This window comes from Esox lucius, chromosome 6 (assembly GCF_011004845.1).
Source record: "Esox lucius isolate fEsoLuc1 chromosome 6, fEsoLuc1.pri, whole genome shotgun sequence".
Classification (NCBI taxonomy): Eukaryota; Metazoa; Chordata; class Actinopteri; order Esociformes; family Esocidae; genus Esox; species Esox lucius.
Window position 1 is genome coordinate 1,263,829 of NC_047574.1, and position 16,142 is coordinate 1,279,970.

The 16,142-nt window shown below is 40.4% G+C and overlaps 1 protein-coding gene across 9 annotated transcripts in view; it reads left to right on the forward strand.

Moving 5' to 3' along the window:
- Positions 1-16,142, forward strand: part of rbfox3a (RNA binding fox-1 homolog 3a) — a 546,865-nt gene that overhangs the window by 408,118 nt on the left and 122,605 nt on the right. The window contains exon 1 of one of the 9 annotated variants that reach the window (XM_029120434.1): positions 867-1,311. The exons of the other annotated variants lie outside the window; for them this stretch is intronic. Coding sequence (XP_028976267.1) covers positions 1,171-1,311 — 141 coding nt within the window. The 5' untranslated portion in view covers positions 867-1,170. Of the gene's footprint in view, positions 1-866; positions 1,312-16,142 lie in introns of those variants that run through there. 9 annotated transcript variants of the gene reach the window in all.

A 16,142-nucleotide genomic window follows, 5' to 3' on the forward strand; every position in this document is an offset into this window, starting at 1 on the left:
TTTATTGTATTAGTATTCTGTTATTAGCAGTAGTCTTTCTAGGGAAATGAAAGGCTTTATAATTTGTTCCAGAACAGCATGGCTGTAAATTGAATTAAGCCATTGCACCACTTCTGTGATGTTCACAAACGTAAAGTGAGTATTACTCCAGCATGAGCTCCTAATTGTTTTACCATTAGAATGGCATTTATGTATATTTACCCATAAGAGAATAGGAGAAATTATCAAAAAATACATTTTTATTTGAAAAAATAAATAAACAAACATAACAGCAGTTTTTAATTTTGGAGATATAAATAAAAATACTACTTGATTCCTCCTGTGTAAACAACTAAATTGATTAGAAATATGAATAATGGATGAAACAAAGTAAATCAATACAATATGTTTGTAAAGTAAATTAATGCATAAATAAAAGGCACATAGTAAACGAAAATGTTGGTGAATGCTGAGGTTACCCCCCGTTTCATCTGATATAACAGACACACCTCCCTGTCCTGTCGCCATATCTCACCACGAAGGGTTAACCACACAAATCAGCTCACAAATCGTTGTCCCCCCCCCACACACACACACACACACACACACACACACACACAGGACCATTTGATATCAGAATACCCCTGAGTCTTCCCCTCTGTTGTCTCTCCCTCTCTGTCTTTCTTTCCAACCACTCTCCTCCAGTCCCTCCCTCCATCTCCCCAGCGCCTCCCCCTTCTGTTGCGGAATGCTTTCACCCTTCCCCTCCCTCCTCCTCCCTTTCCTGCCCCCCTATCCCAGCTCGCGGTCCCTCCCCCTGGTCTCCTGCATGCGTGCATTGGCTTCTCCCCGGCTAGCAAAGTAAACAGAGGAGAGAGGAGAAAAGAGGAGAGGCCGGCGTCTGCCCCTACCACACATGTGCTCCCACCCGCCCGACACTCATCTGTGCACCAGCGTGTTACACATCTGTAGCTTCCGATAGCAGCTCCTTTACAGCCAGAAACAAGTGATAGGAGGCAGAGGAAGACAGAAGTGGAGGAACAGAAGAGGAGAAAAAGAGGACACCAGTAGAGATTACAAAAGCCACAGACAGAGAGAAAAAGGGGGCTAAAACAACCCAGAAAGACAGGACAGAAAGACAGAAAACCCCAGGGTGAAAACAGAAGAAAGGCAGAGTGCTAGCTGAGGTACATGTCAGTGTTCTCCATGCGTAAGTCGTCCCGGTACTCCATGCTGTGTTCCATGGCTAACTCTGGCTGTGTCCTGCTCCCTGGCTCTGGGATGTTGCCTCACTCTCTGCACTGTCCTCCAGCATTCCTGTACCTCACTGAGGTAAGAGCCTGGACCGGAGACTGCTCTGTACGTCTCTCTACCTCTCTGTACGTCTCTCTACCTCTCTGTACCGCTCTGTACTTCTCTGCACCTCTCTAACGCTTTCTTTCTACTGCCTTTTTTTTCTGTTCCGCTGCCTTTTCTCTCTTGTTACGCTATATTTCTCTCTCCTTTTTACTGTCTTTTCTCTCTCATTTTGCTGTTTTTTCTTCTCTTTTTTGTTGCTTTTCTTATTCTCTTCTCATTTTCTCTTAATCTTCTCTTCTCAGTTCCTTTCTTCCGTTCACTGTGTCTTTTTTCTCCTTTTGGTTGTCATCCCTCCTCTGTGTAGAAGCACATGCTGCAGGGCATTGTCTCCCCCTCTATCCTCTCCTCCCTCCCTCCCTCCCTCCCTCCAACAACAACACACTCTCCTCTCTTCTTCTTATGTTAGGTAATGGTTTTTATCATGTAATAGAATTGTATTCTACTATTTGTAATTACAGCAATTGTAAATTTGTATTTTCACAGTATTTTTACTGCTCTAAGTCTCTGAACAACCAACATGGTTTAAGTTCAATGTGTACCATGAATTTGCACAATTTTTACATTTATTATTACTACCTTTACTACTTCTACATTCACTTTTTCTACATTCACTATATCTACATTTACTATTTCTATATTTAGTTTTTCTACATTTACTATTTCTACATTTACTATTTCTACATTTACTATTTCTACATTCACTTTCTCTACATTCACTATATCTACATTTACTGTTTCTACACTTAGTTTTTCTACATTTACTATTTCTACATTCACTATTTCTACATTTGTACATTTGCAAAAAGTGTCAATGGTATTCAATCATATCGTCACTTCCTCACAAACCCTTATAGTGAATGTTGCACCATAGGTTCTGTGTGTGACTGTGTGTGTCTGTCTGTGTGTGTGTGGGTTTCAATGGGCAGTCACACTCAGACAGATGTCTGGTAAATGGTGAATAGTGAATTAGACAATAGAACTAAATAGCTTTTGGCTCAATAGCACAACTTAGGTTTTATGTCTACATGGCCTTGTTTGGTTTGCTGACAGACTGCCTGTGAGAATGTGTGAGTGTGTTTTGTGAGTGTGTTGTGTGATTCTGTTATGTATATTGTGTGATTGTTTTGTGTGAGTGTGTTGTATGACTGTGTGGTGTGTTGTGTGATTGTTTTTTGTGAGTGTGTTGTATGACTGTGATCTGTTGTGTGAGGGTTTTTTTAGTGTATTTTGTGAGTTTGATTTTAATGTGATAACATTTAATGGAGAAGAGTTGTTTTGTGAGGTTTTCTGTTACAAAATAATAATGTACATGTGAGATAGTTTTCATAAGAATTGTGTGTGTGCCCCCATCATTATTGAACATTTGTCCAGGGGGGCATGAACATCTGCATGTGAAGGGAAATTTCAAAAAGGTTTAGCATCGAGGTTAAGGTATAATATCAGTGTTCGGTGTGGTGTTAATGTTAGGGTTAGGTATTAGTGTTAGGGTTAGGTATTAAAGTTGGGGTTAAAGATTGGGTTAGGTACCAAGGTTTGTGTTAGATGTTTGTACTTAATGGTGAGGTTAAGTGTAAAGCTTTGGGCAAGGCTTATATTGGTATTTCTGTCTCACTCTAACATCCTCCTGAAAGCAGCTGTTTAACCTCCTTTAAGTCAAATATAGACATCCTGCCCACATGGAAAGACATCATACCTTCTGTTGATCTGGAAGTGTGTCACACCGGTCTGTGTTGGAACCAGTGGGGACGGACAGGGTTTTACTGGGTCCACAGCAGGGCTGCTGGAAAGCCTCCTCCTCTTCGCTCCACACGGTTATCACCACCATATAACATATGAGAGGCAGGAGGGAGTGAGCGTATTAAATAATTTGTGTGTGCGTGCCTGTGTTTGCGTGTATACAATTTGATAAGACAGGAGAGTGCAAGCATATAAAATTGTGGTTGTGTGTTTGCGTGTGAAAAATATGATAAGACTGGAGAGAGCGGGCATATAAAATAATGTGTGTGTGTGTAAAATATGATAAGACTGTTGAGGGCTAACCTGCCGTATCCAGCCTTCAAATAGGCCTCATTAATAAGCTTTATAGCCCAGCCCAGAGACCGCCCGCCTGGTAGTGCGAATTACACACACACACACGTGCACACACACACACTGCATTCAACCAGCTGGCCCCACAGTGGCATGGGACTGCCTTCCTCACACACACACACAGAGGAACGTACAGACACATACACATGATGAGACAGACACACCCTGAGACACACACACACTGACGCACACACACACACACACACACTATCACACACAAACACTGACACACACACACACTATCACACACACACACTGACGCACACACAGTGACACACACAAACACTGACACACACACACACACTGACACACACACAGTGACACACACAAACACTGACACACACACACACTGACGCACACAAACACTGACACAGACTGACACACACAAACACTGACACACACACACACACACTGACGCACACACACACACACACAAACACTGACACACACTGACACACACAAACACTGACGCACACACAGTGACACACACAAACACTGACACACACACTGACGCACACAAACACTGACACACACACACACACACAAACACTGATGCACACACACCCTGATGCACACACACTGACACACACACACTGACACACACACACACTGACACACACAAACACTGACACACACACACACACACAAACACTGATGCACACACACCCTGATGCACACACACACACACTGACACACACACACACACTGACACACACAAACACTGACACACACAAACACTGACACACACACAAAGACTGACACACACAAACACTGACGCACACAAACACTGACGCACACAAACACTGACACACACACACAAACACTGACACACACACACACTGACGCACACACACACTGACGCACACACACACTGACGCACACAAACACTGACACACACACACACACAAACACTGACACACACAAACACTGACACACACACACACAAACACTGACACACACAAACACTGACACACACACACACAAACACTGACACACACACACGCACTGACACACACACACAAACACACGTGTGTGTGCATGCAGCTTGCAGCAGAGTTGCTATGGGTCCTAAGAGACACTAGTCTATTAGTTGGTCCTGGATTGTTCTGCTGTGTGTGTGTGTGTGTGTGTGCTTTGTCGTCCGTGTTGTTTCATTGCTCGTTACATGGACGCTGCACTAGGTGCTGTTTGCATCACACCCTGTTTTAGTGGTCCTACTAGACATGTGGACACATGTGTTTTAATGGACATGTTAACCATGATTCACCGTGAAAATGAATCTTTTAAATGTCTACTAGTAGGGTTTTAAATGTCTACTAGTAGGGGTTTAAATGTCTGTACTAGTAGGGGTTTAAATGTCTGTACTAGTAGGGTTTTAAATGTCTGTACTTGTAGGGTTTTAAATGTCTACTAGTAGGGGTTTAAATGTCTGTACTAGTAGGGTTTTAAATGTCTGTACTAGTAGGGTTTTAAATGTCTACTAGTAGGGTTTTAAATGTCTACTAGTAGGGTTTTAAATGTCTGTACTTGTAGGGTTTTAAATGTCTACTAGTAGGGTTTTAAATGTCTACTAGTAGGGGTTTAAATGTCTGTACTAGTAGGGTTTTAAATGTCTACTAGTAGGGTTTTAAATGTCTACTAGTAGGGTTTTAAATGTCTACTAGTAGGGTTTTAAATGTCTGTACTAGTAGGGTTTTAAATGTCTACTAGTAGGGGTTTAAATGTCTGTACTAGTAGGGTTTTAAATGTCTGTACTTGTAGGGTTTTAAATGTCTGTACTTTTAGGGTTTTAAATGTCTACTAGTAGGGTTTTAAATGTCTGTACTAGTAGAGATTTAAATGTCTGTACTAGTAGGGTTTTAAATGTCTACTAGTAGGGTTTTAAATGTCTGTACTTGTAGGGTTTTAAATGTCTACTAGTAGGGTTTTAAATGTCTACTAGTAGGGTTTTAAATGTCTGTACTAGTAGGGTTTTAAATGTCTGTACTAGTAGGGTTTTAAATGTCTACTAGTAGGGTTTTAAATGTCTGTACTTGTAGGGTTTTAAATGTCTACTAGTAGGGTTTTAAATGTCTACTAGTAGGGTTTTAAATGTCTACTAGTAGGGTTTTAAATGTCTACTAGTAGGGTTTTAAATGTCTGTACTAGTAGGGTTTTAAATGTCTGTACTTGTAGGGTTTTAAATGTCTACTAGTAGGGTTTTAAATGTCTGTACTTGTAGGGTTTTAAATGTCTGTACTAGTACGGTTTTAAATGTCTGTACTTGTAGGGTTTTAAATGTCTGTACTTGTAGGGGTTTTAAATGTCTGTACTAGTAGGGTTTAAATGTAATAGAATCTGTGTTAGAAAACAAAACAGTGGATGAATAGAATGGAAACACTTTGATTTATAGAGAAGGTTGTCAGAGCAGCTGAAACAAAATAGTTTGTGGGAAAAAAAATATTTATAAGCGTCTCTAATGGAGTGAATCTAGCCATTTAACATCAACTCTGTTGCTATTAACACACTTCTAACGAAACATTGTCATCTACTGTGTTGCTCCCAACACACTTCTAAAGAAACATCAATATCTTCTTAACCTCCTTTGGTGAAAAGGAATGCTTTACTTAACAGGGACAAGTGAAGGACAGGTTAGAGAGAGCTTTGCTAAGCTTTGAGAAATTGCATTAATAATGTTGACATGTGTTGTGGATGTTTTGCTTTCATAAATAACTTTAGTAGTAGTCTTTCAAGAGATGTGTACATATTTGTTTTTTTTATATAGATTACTTTAATAGTAATCTTTTAAGAGATGTGTACATATATTCGTTTTTTTTTATATAGATTACTTTAATAGTAATCTTTTAAGAGATGTGTACACATTAGTTGTTTTATAGATTACTTTAGTAGTAATATTTTAAGAGGTGTACATATTAGTTGTTTTATAGATTACTTTAGTAGTAATCGTTTAAGAGATGTGTACAAATTTGTTTTTTTATATAGATTACTTTAATAGTAATCTTTTAAGAGATGTGTACATATTAGTTGTGTTATAGATTACTTTAGTAGTAATCGTTTAAGAGATGTGTACATATTAGTTGATTAACAGTAGCGGATGTAAATGTGCAACACATGTTGCATAACTGTTGAAGCAGTAAGGAAATTCTGAAGATTTTTAAATGATCTCATGGTACAGTAGAGGTTTTTACTCAGTCTTGTGCAGTCATGGAGAAGAAAAAACATTCTGGCTTCCTTTTTTGTTTCTTTTAAAAGCGTTGTCATCTCTTACTGGTGTAGTGAGAACAAAATTGATTGCATCTAAATTATTTAGTACGTTCTTATAATGATGCAGATACATGTATTTTTAGGTTAGATGCGTTTGTTGGTCAGTTTAAGATTCACTGCAAGGAGTAACATCAGTGTTATATAATTGGGGAATCGTAGAACGGCTTTTGGTTTCATCGCTTATTCCGATTGGATCAGATGGAAAAATTATTTCGCAAATTAAGGAAATGTTTGGGATTTGACAAAAGGAGACATGGATGAGAAGCACATACTGCAGTCTCTTACGTAATCTTTAACAGATTCCCTCCTCTCTTCAATCTGACCTGCGCCTTGACAATTAGATTTTCATGTGTGTTTCTTTCTCTTTCTTTGTCAAATGAGACAATGCTCTTTGCATGTGACCTAAACAGGAACACAAAAAGGTTGTATAATAAAAGAAGGGAAAGAAAGACAAAGGCTTTGGATTGTACTTGTTTCTTGAAATTGTAGTCTGTATGTATGTGTGTGTGCGTTTGTGTGTGTGTTTATGTATTTGTTAGTGAGTTTCTATGGGCTGCCTATGTGAGACTGAGGCTGTTGAGCGAATCAGGCAGACAGAGGCTGGCAGTACTGGAGTAAACAGTATCAGGCAGACAGAGGCTGGCAGTACTGGAGTAAACAGTATCAGGCAGACAGAGGCTGGCAGTACTGGAGTAAACAGTATCAGGCAGACAGAGGCTGGCATTACTGGAGTAAACAGTATCAGAATTGGGCTTGACTGACTTGCTGAGTTCACAAAGAGATTTCATCATTCAAAGCCTTCATCAGGTACCTCCTTTAACCTGCTGGGGGTCCCTGCCTGAACCCCGAACCTCAATCCCACTCCAGCACATCAGCTCACTACATCACGTTATAGGTTTCTTGTCAATTGCTCACTCGTTTCCACTCAAACAAACAGAGTGATTAGCCCGGCTAATGGCTGACTAGCCAGTTTATTGGCAAACGCAAAGCGACAAAGGCTTCTCAGGACTGCGGCTATGAAACAGGTCCAGTGGAATCAGGTTTCACTGTTCCAGAAACTGACAGTCTCCACTGCTGTCGTTGATAGTCTCATGTTTTCCGTGTCTTACATGGCATTGTGTTTGCATGTTAACACTGTCCTGGGCCTTCATGATCTCCATGGGTTGTCCATGCAACCCTCCTGTTAGGAACTGACTCCTGTTAGGAAATTGGTATATTTGGTGTAGCAGACGGAAACGCGGTTATAGCGTTGGGTCAGTAACTGAATGTTGCTAATCCAACTCCTTGAGCTTCTTGAACAAGGTACCTATATCCGGCGGCTCTGGATAAGAGTAAGAAGATTATTAACATTAAGATTATTACATTTTTACTAATGATAAATTGCGACGGCAAACAGAAATAACTTGTTGTCTTTAATATGACATTGATTTTATTAAAGCTTGACTCGTTGTTCTGCTACATTGATTATGCTGTAGTTTTTGTCTTTTTCTCCAAATGTATTTCAAATGTTGACAGTGCTGCCCATATTCATAACTTACATGTTAAGGTTCACGGCCTGTTTGATGAAACATATTTTCAAATATCTATTGAAACATGTTTCCTTGCATGTGTTATATCAGCTCCACTAGTTAAAAGATCACAGCTCCACTAGTGAAAATATCACAGCTCCCCTAGTGAAAATATCACAGCTCCACTAGTGAAAATATCACAGCTCCACTAGTGAAAATATCACAGCTCCACTAGTGAAAATATCACAGCTCCACTAGTGAAAATATCACAGGTCCCTTAGTGAAAATATCACAGCTCCACTAGTGAAAATATCACAGCTCCCCTAGTGAAAATATCACAGCTCCACTAGTGAAAATATCACAGCTCCACTAGTGAAAATATCACAGCTCCACTAGTGAAAATATCACAGCTCCACTAGTGAAAATATCACAGGTCCCTTAGTGAAAATATCACAGCTCCACTAGTGAAAATATCACAGCTCCACTAGTTGAATAATCACAGCTCCTCTAGTTTAGCATGGTACAATATCAGGAGGTTGGGGCCAGAATGTTGAACAGATCAATAAAAGCCTTAGTAATAATAATAATAATAATAAAGATTTTCTGGGGTCTCAACGCACTTCACAGGGTAAAATCCCTTTAATAGGAACAAATAAAAGGTAAAATAAATGACAAATAGGTGGTTAAGAACTAGGGAATCATGTGATGGAGGGAATGAGAGAGAAGGGAAGGAGGTTAACTTCTGAACGCACATTTTAGATGGGTTTTGAGGGCCTGTTTGAAGGATGGCAGGGTGTTTGCCTGGCAGATGTGGTTAAGGAGGGTGTTCCAGAGTCAGGGTGCAACAGCTGAAAAGGCCCTGCCGCCCCATGTCCGCAGCTTGGTCCTGCTGGTTTTAGGAGAGGTTGTGTCTGCAGACACAACCTCTCCTAAAGGTTGAGGGCATGGATGAGTGTTTTGTCTGGAGGTTATGAGGGCATGGATGAGTGTTTAGTCTGGAAGTTATGAAGGCATGGATGAGTGTTTAGTGGAGGTTATGTTCCTGAGGGGAAAGAAGGCTTTTTAGCCATTTAGTTGACGTGAGGTAGGAATGAGCGGCTGGAGTAAAAATTCTTCCAAGGCTGTAGAGCTGGTTCTTTCAAAATTAGTGAATATTTTAAATTCTAAATTGTTAAAATGCCAAAATGAAGTGTGGTTCTATGACTGAAGTGTGGTTCTATGACTGAAGTGTGGTTCTATGTCTGAAGTGTAGTTCTATGACTGTATTATATGCTTTCCATAGGCAGCATGTAGCATAGTAACGGGACATACAGTCTGTTGACAACACTGTTGACAATACTGATACACTCAGCAGAGAAGGAATGTTCTCTATTTACAGCCCTGTCTGCTCCATTTGGTTAGGATGTCCCGCCCTGTTTAGGATGTCCTGCCCTGGTTATGAAGTCAGGCCCTGGTTGGGATGTCACGCCCTGGTTGGGATGTCACACCCTGGTTATGAAGTCAGGCCCTGGTTGGGATGTCACGCCCTGGTTGGGATGTCACACCCTGGTTATGAAGTCACGCCCTGGTTGGGATGTCACACCCTGGTTATGAAGTCAGGCCCTGGTTGGGATGTCACACCCTGGTTATGAAGTCACGCCCTAGTTCAGATGTGACGCCCTGTTTGGAATGTGATGCCCTAGTTTGGATGTCACGCACTAGTTCGGGTGTCACACCCTGGTTGGGATCTCACCCTGGTTGGGATCTCACACCCTGTTTGGGATGTCACACCCTGGTTATGAAGTCACGCCCTAGTTCGGATGTGACGCCCTGTTTGGAATGTGATGCCTTAGTTCGGGTGTCACGCCCTGGTTGGGATCTCACACCCTGGTTGGGATGTCATGCCCTGGTAAGAATGTCATGTTCTGTGAATAGCACCTGAGTCTGGTGTGACCAAATCTTTGTTAGTTCTGAAGAAGGAAAATGGTGCCAAATCTCATTGGCTTTTTGCCGAATGTGTGTCATGAAGAGAGGCCCTGGATCAGGGAAGTGTCGAGCCGAAGGCGGGACATCCTGTGTGCTTGTCCTTCATTGTCATTTTGAAGATGTGACTGTGTAACTGTGCTGTAAAATGAGGTGTGTGAGTGCAAAGCCAGAGCATCGCTCCCCCTCAGGGAACAGGGTTATTGATATACCCGTTGCACTTTTCCCATTTTACCAGTCATTCTCTTTCTCCCTCTCTCTAGAACTCTCAGCCTTTCTCTATCTTTCTCCCTCTCTCTAGAACTCTCAGCCTTTCTCTATCTTTCTCCCTCTCTCTAGAACTCTCAGCCTTTCTCTATCTTTCTCCCTCTCTCTAGAACTCTCAGCCTTTCTCTATCTTTCTCCCTCTCTCTAGAACTCTCAGCCTTTCTCTTTCTTTCTCCCTCTCTGTAATGCTCTCTCTCCTTTTTTTGTTGCGATGGCTCGTTTTCAACTCCTCTTAAGTCAATACTGTGCAGTAAATCTGCTTGTGCAAGCATCATTCTTTTCCCTTGGGAGGGAGGGGAATCTTTACCTACGCACACCCCATATTTAAACACTTCCTGCTTTTCTATAATCCGCAGAGTGGAATGTTGGGAAACTCTTAGTTCTGTCTTGTTACTTTCTCTCATATTTTTCTTTTCTTTGGATATTTCATTTCTTCTGCTTATGTATGAGGTGTTAGCCAGTCTTTGTACTGGACATGTTTTCTTCATTTTAGGTGTCTAGCTTGGATTTTTTTAATGATTCTACATATTTTCAAGTGTATATACATTCTATTCTATCTGGGTTTTTTTTGTTAGGTGTAACTAAATAAAGAGTCAGTAGCGTGTAAAACCATAAATCTATTCAAAGTCTTTTTTTTTTCTCTTTCAAAAAATCATGAATTAACCCTTTTTGTAATTGGAATTCTGTTTTATACGCAGTTTAATGCTGCAGTAGATGCAGAGATATATGCTGACTTTTAAGGATTTCTATTTTATTGCAGTTTTATTGCATTAGATCTGCAGGCAAGGAGCACTGTCTGCAATTGATTTTATTAAGTTAAGGATACAGGAATGTTCAAAAGATAGTTTTGAATATATCTCAAACAATCTCATACATTGAAATGCTTTAATATCCAAACAAGAGGCAACAGCTTGCTTTTTCTTTGCAATTGCTGATTGCTTTCTTTGCAATTGCATATGCTTATGTATAATTGTACTAATTTAGTCATCATTTGATTGAGTTTGATAATTTGATAATTGGCTTTTTTTTCATTTCATATTCAGTACATTTAATTTCAGAAAAATTCCATGTACATATCTACCGTGATTTAACTGCAAATGTGCAACCTGTATTTTCAGGATTTGGGTAAAAGGAGGATGTTCAGATATTTTCTGCACAACACGGTGGTCTGTACTAAGGTCTACACTGAGATGGTCTATACTGAGATGGTCTACACTGAGATGATCTATACTGAGATGGTCTACACTGAGATGGTCTATACTGACATGGTCTGTACTAAGGTCTACACTGAGATGATCTATACTGAGATGGTCTATACTAAGATGGTCTATACTAAAAAGGTCTACACTGAGACGGTCTATACTAAGATGGTCTATACTAAGATGGTCTCTACGGATCTCTACACTGAGATCTCCACCAGTGAAGTCCATGCTGACACAGTGATCTGCAGTGACCAGCACCATGGACAGCTCTCTGTCAGTGTGTCAATGCTGACAGTGAGCTGCAGTGATCAGCACCATGGACAGATCTCTGTCAGTGTGTCAATGCTGACAGTGAGCTGCAGTGACCAGCACCATGGACAGCTCTCTGTCAGTGTGTCAATGCTAACAGTGAGCTGCAGTGACCAGCACCATGGACAGCTCTCTGTCAGTGTGTCAATGCTAACAGTGAGCTGCAGTGACCAGCACCATGGACAGCTCTCTGTCAGTGTGTCAATGCTGACAGTGAGTTGCAGTGACCAGCACCATGGACAGCTCTCTGTCAGTGTGTCAATGCTGACAGTGAGCTGCAGTGACCAGCACCATGGACAGCTCTCTGTCAGTGTGTCAATGCTGACAGTGAGCTGCAGTGACCAGCACCATGGACAGCTCTCTGTCAGTGTGTCAATGCTAACAGTGAGCTGCATTGGCCAGCACCATGGACAGCTCTCTGTCAGTGTGGTCATTGACTGGATGACTTTCTGCATAATTACTGATGAGAATTTTATGGACTAGATAAGACTTGAGTGACATAGTGTAAAATAGCAAAGATATGCAGTGGAGTTCCAGGATGCGATCATTTGCAGTCTTTTTGCTGAGAGTTCCCGAAAGAGAGAGAAATCAGTGTGAATTTTTAACCGTTTGTGGAGGAGTGGTTTGTTACATATCAATGGAAAGGGGAGAGCAAGGGGAACACACTGATAATCGCTGTTTCATGATCAGACACACAGCATCTTAGTTATAGAATCAGTCTGGAGTTGTCAGAGGATGTTGTGTCATCACCTAAACAATAGCCATGACCACATGGTTGAAGCTACTAGGAGTAGCTGCTAACATTACCTCAAAATCACTTCCATATCACTTTCAAGATAACATCCATATTACCTCCAAATTACCTCCAAATCACTTCCATTTCACCTCCATATTACCTCCAAATCACCTCCATATCGCTTTCAAATCACCTACATATTACCTCCAAATCACCTCAATATTACTTCCAAATCACTTCCATATCGCCTCCAAATAACCTCCAAATTACCTCCAAATCACTTCCATATCACCTCCATATTACCTCCAAATCACCTCCATATCGCTTCCAAATCACCTACATATTACCTCCAAATCACCTCCATATCGCCATCAAATCACCTACATATTACCTCCAAATCACCTCCATATCGCCATCAAATCACCTCTGAATTACCAGAAAATCACCTCCATATTACCTCCAAATCACCTCCATATTACTTCCAAATTAGCTCCTTATTACCTTGAAATCACCCCCATATCACCTCCAAATTACCTCCATATCGTCTCCAAATCACCTCCATATTACGTGCAAATCACCTCCAGATCACCTCCATATTACCTGCAAGTCACCTCCAGAACACCTCCATATTATCTGCAAATCGCCTCCAAATTACCTCTATAGACCCTCCAAATTACCTCAATATTACCTCCAAACCTACAACTCCAAATGAAAATTCAATATAATATGTGGAAAACCCATTTTAAAACAAATACATTTGTTAACTCAGCACTAAACTGGCATTTTCCTTGTGAGTGTTTTTTCTTCATTTTATTTTAACTTGTAGAATTTACTCATTTGTTACATAATTTTTTCACAGAAGCCACATGAGTCCTACAACTCCCACTAAAAATAATAATGATCTATACAGAATTAGTCTTGAAACGCTGGCATGTGTTAACCTCACACTCACCAAATTAATCTTGAAATGCTGGTGTGTGTTTTCTTCACACTCTCAGAATTCATCACGAAATGCTGGTGTGTGTTAACTTCACACTCACCAAATTAATCTTCAAACACTGGTGTGTTTTCTTCACACTCTCAGAATTAATCTTGAAACGCTGGTGTGTGTTTTCTTCACACTCTCAGAATTCATCTTGAAATGCAGGCGTGTGTTAACGTCACACTCAGAATTAATCTTGAAATGCAGGCGTGTTTTAACCTCACACTGACCAAATTAATCTTGAAATGCTGGTGTGTGTTAACTTCACGCTCACCAAATTAATCTTCAAACACTGGTGTGTGTTTTCTTCACACTCTCAGAATTAATCTTGAAATGCAGGCATGTGTTAACGTCACACTCAGAATTAACCTTGAAATGTTGGCGTGTGTTTACTTCACACTCACCAAATTAATATATAAATAATAATGATCTATACAGAATTTATGTTGAAAAGCTTTACACTCACCAAATTAATCTTGAAACGCTGGCATGTGTTAACCTCACACTCACCAAATTAATCTTGAAACGCTGGCATGTGTTAACCTCACACTCACCAAATTAATCTTGAAACGCTGGCATGTGTTAACCTCACACTCACCAAATTAATCTTGAAACACTGGTGTGTGTTAACTTCACACTCACAGAATTAATCTTGAAACACTGGTGTGTGTTAACTTCACACTCACCAAATTAATCTTGAAACACTGGTGTGTGTTAACTTCACACTCACAGAATTAATCTTAAAACACTGGCGAGTGTTTGCTTCACACTGAATTTAATACCTTTGATTTGCATGTATTAATTAGTGACAAGAAATAACAATTATTATTTTGTCATACTCAGGATATGTTCTGAAATTATAATAAATCCCAGTTGTCTGCTGGAAATCAACTGTTTATTCTTTACTTTCATAAATGTCTTGCACTAATTTCTATAGTTTATAGTTTTTTCTCCCTCCCAATGACATCATGACATTTTATTTGCTCACTGTCGAGTGATCATTAGTTATCAGACTTTCCCAAATAATTTTGACCCTAATAATAAAATAAAAAAATTGCTACACTTCAGACTTTCTGTTGAGAGGTTCCGAACAGAACTGTTTCCTGAGTGTGTGCGTTATATAATTGACCAGCTGCTTGGGCACAAATCCTGCTTGTTTTTAAGCATGCATTTTTCTGTGATCTTACATTGTTATTTATTAGTCCTCTATCAGTCATGTCTTCCACTCTAAATTCTCTCCACCTCTTTTTATAATTTCCCTCATCTTTTTTTTCTCCCCAAATCTTTCTTCCTCTCTCTCTCTGTCGCCCCCCCCCCCAATTTTTTTTATCTCTCTCTTCTTTATTTCTGTGTCCTGACAGAGTTAGTATTTAGTTATTTGTTACCATAGCACATTATTTTGCTCAGTGCATCCAGTGACCAATAAATCTAATGATGAATAAACTCCCAGCGTCCCCCCAGTTTCACACACATTCTCCTTTCACAGTTTCACACACTCTCCTTTCACAGTTTCACACACACTATCCTTTCACAGTTTCACACACACACTCTCCTTACACAGTTTCTCACACTCTCCTTACACAGTTTCACACACACACTCTCCTTACACAGTTTCTCACACACACACACTCTCCTTACACAGTTTCACACACACACTCTCCTTTCACCGTTTCACACACACACTCTCCTTTCACAGTTTCACACACACACTCTCCTTTCACAGTTTCACAAACACACTCCTTTCACAGTTTCACAAACACACTCCTTTCACAGTTTCACAAACACACTCTCCTTTCACAGTTTCACAAACACACTCCTTTCACAGTTTCACACACACACTCTCCTTTCACAGTTTCACACACACACTCCTTTCACAGTTTCACAAACACACTCCTTTCACAATTTCACAAACACACTCCTTTCACAATTTCTCACGCACACTGTCCTTTCACAGTTTCACACACACACTCTCCTTTCATGGTTTCACACACACACTCTCCTTTCACAGTTTCACACACACACTCTCCTTTCACAGTTTCACACACACACTCTCCTTTCACAGTTTCACACACACACACTCTCCTTACACAGTTTCACACACACACATTTTCCTTTCACAGTTTCACACACACACTCTCCTTTCACAGTTTCACACACACTCTCCTTTCATGGTTTCACACACACACTCTCCTTACACAGTTTCACACACACACTCTCCTTTCACAGTTTCACAAACACACTCTACTTTCATGGTTTCACACACACACACTCTTTTCATGGTTTCACACACACACTCTCCTTTCATGGTTTCACACACACACTCTCCTTTCACAGTTTCACAAACACACTCCTTTCACAGTTTCACACACACTCTCCTTTCACAGTTTCACACACACACACACACACACACACACACACACACTCCTTTCACAGTTTCACACACACACACACTCTCCTTACACAGTTTCACACACACACACACACAC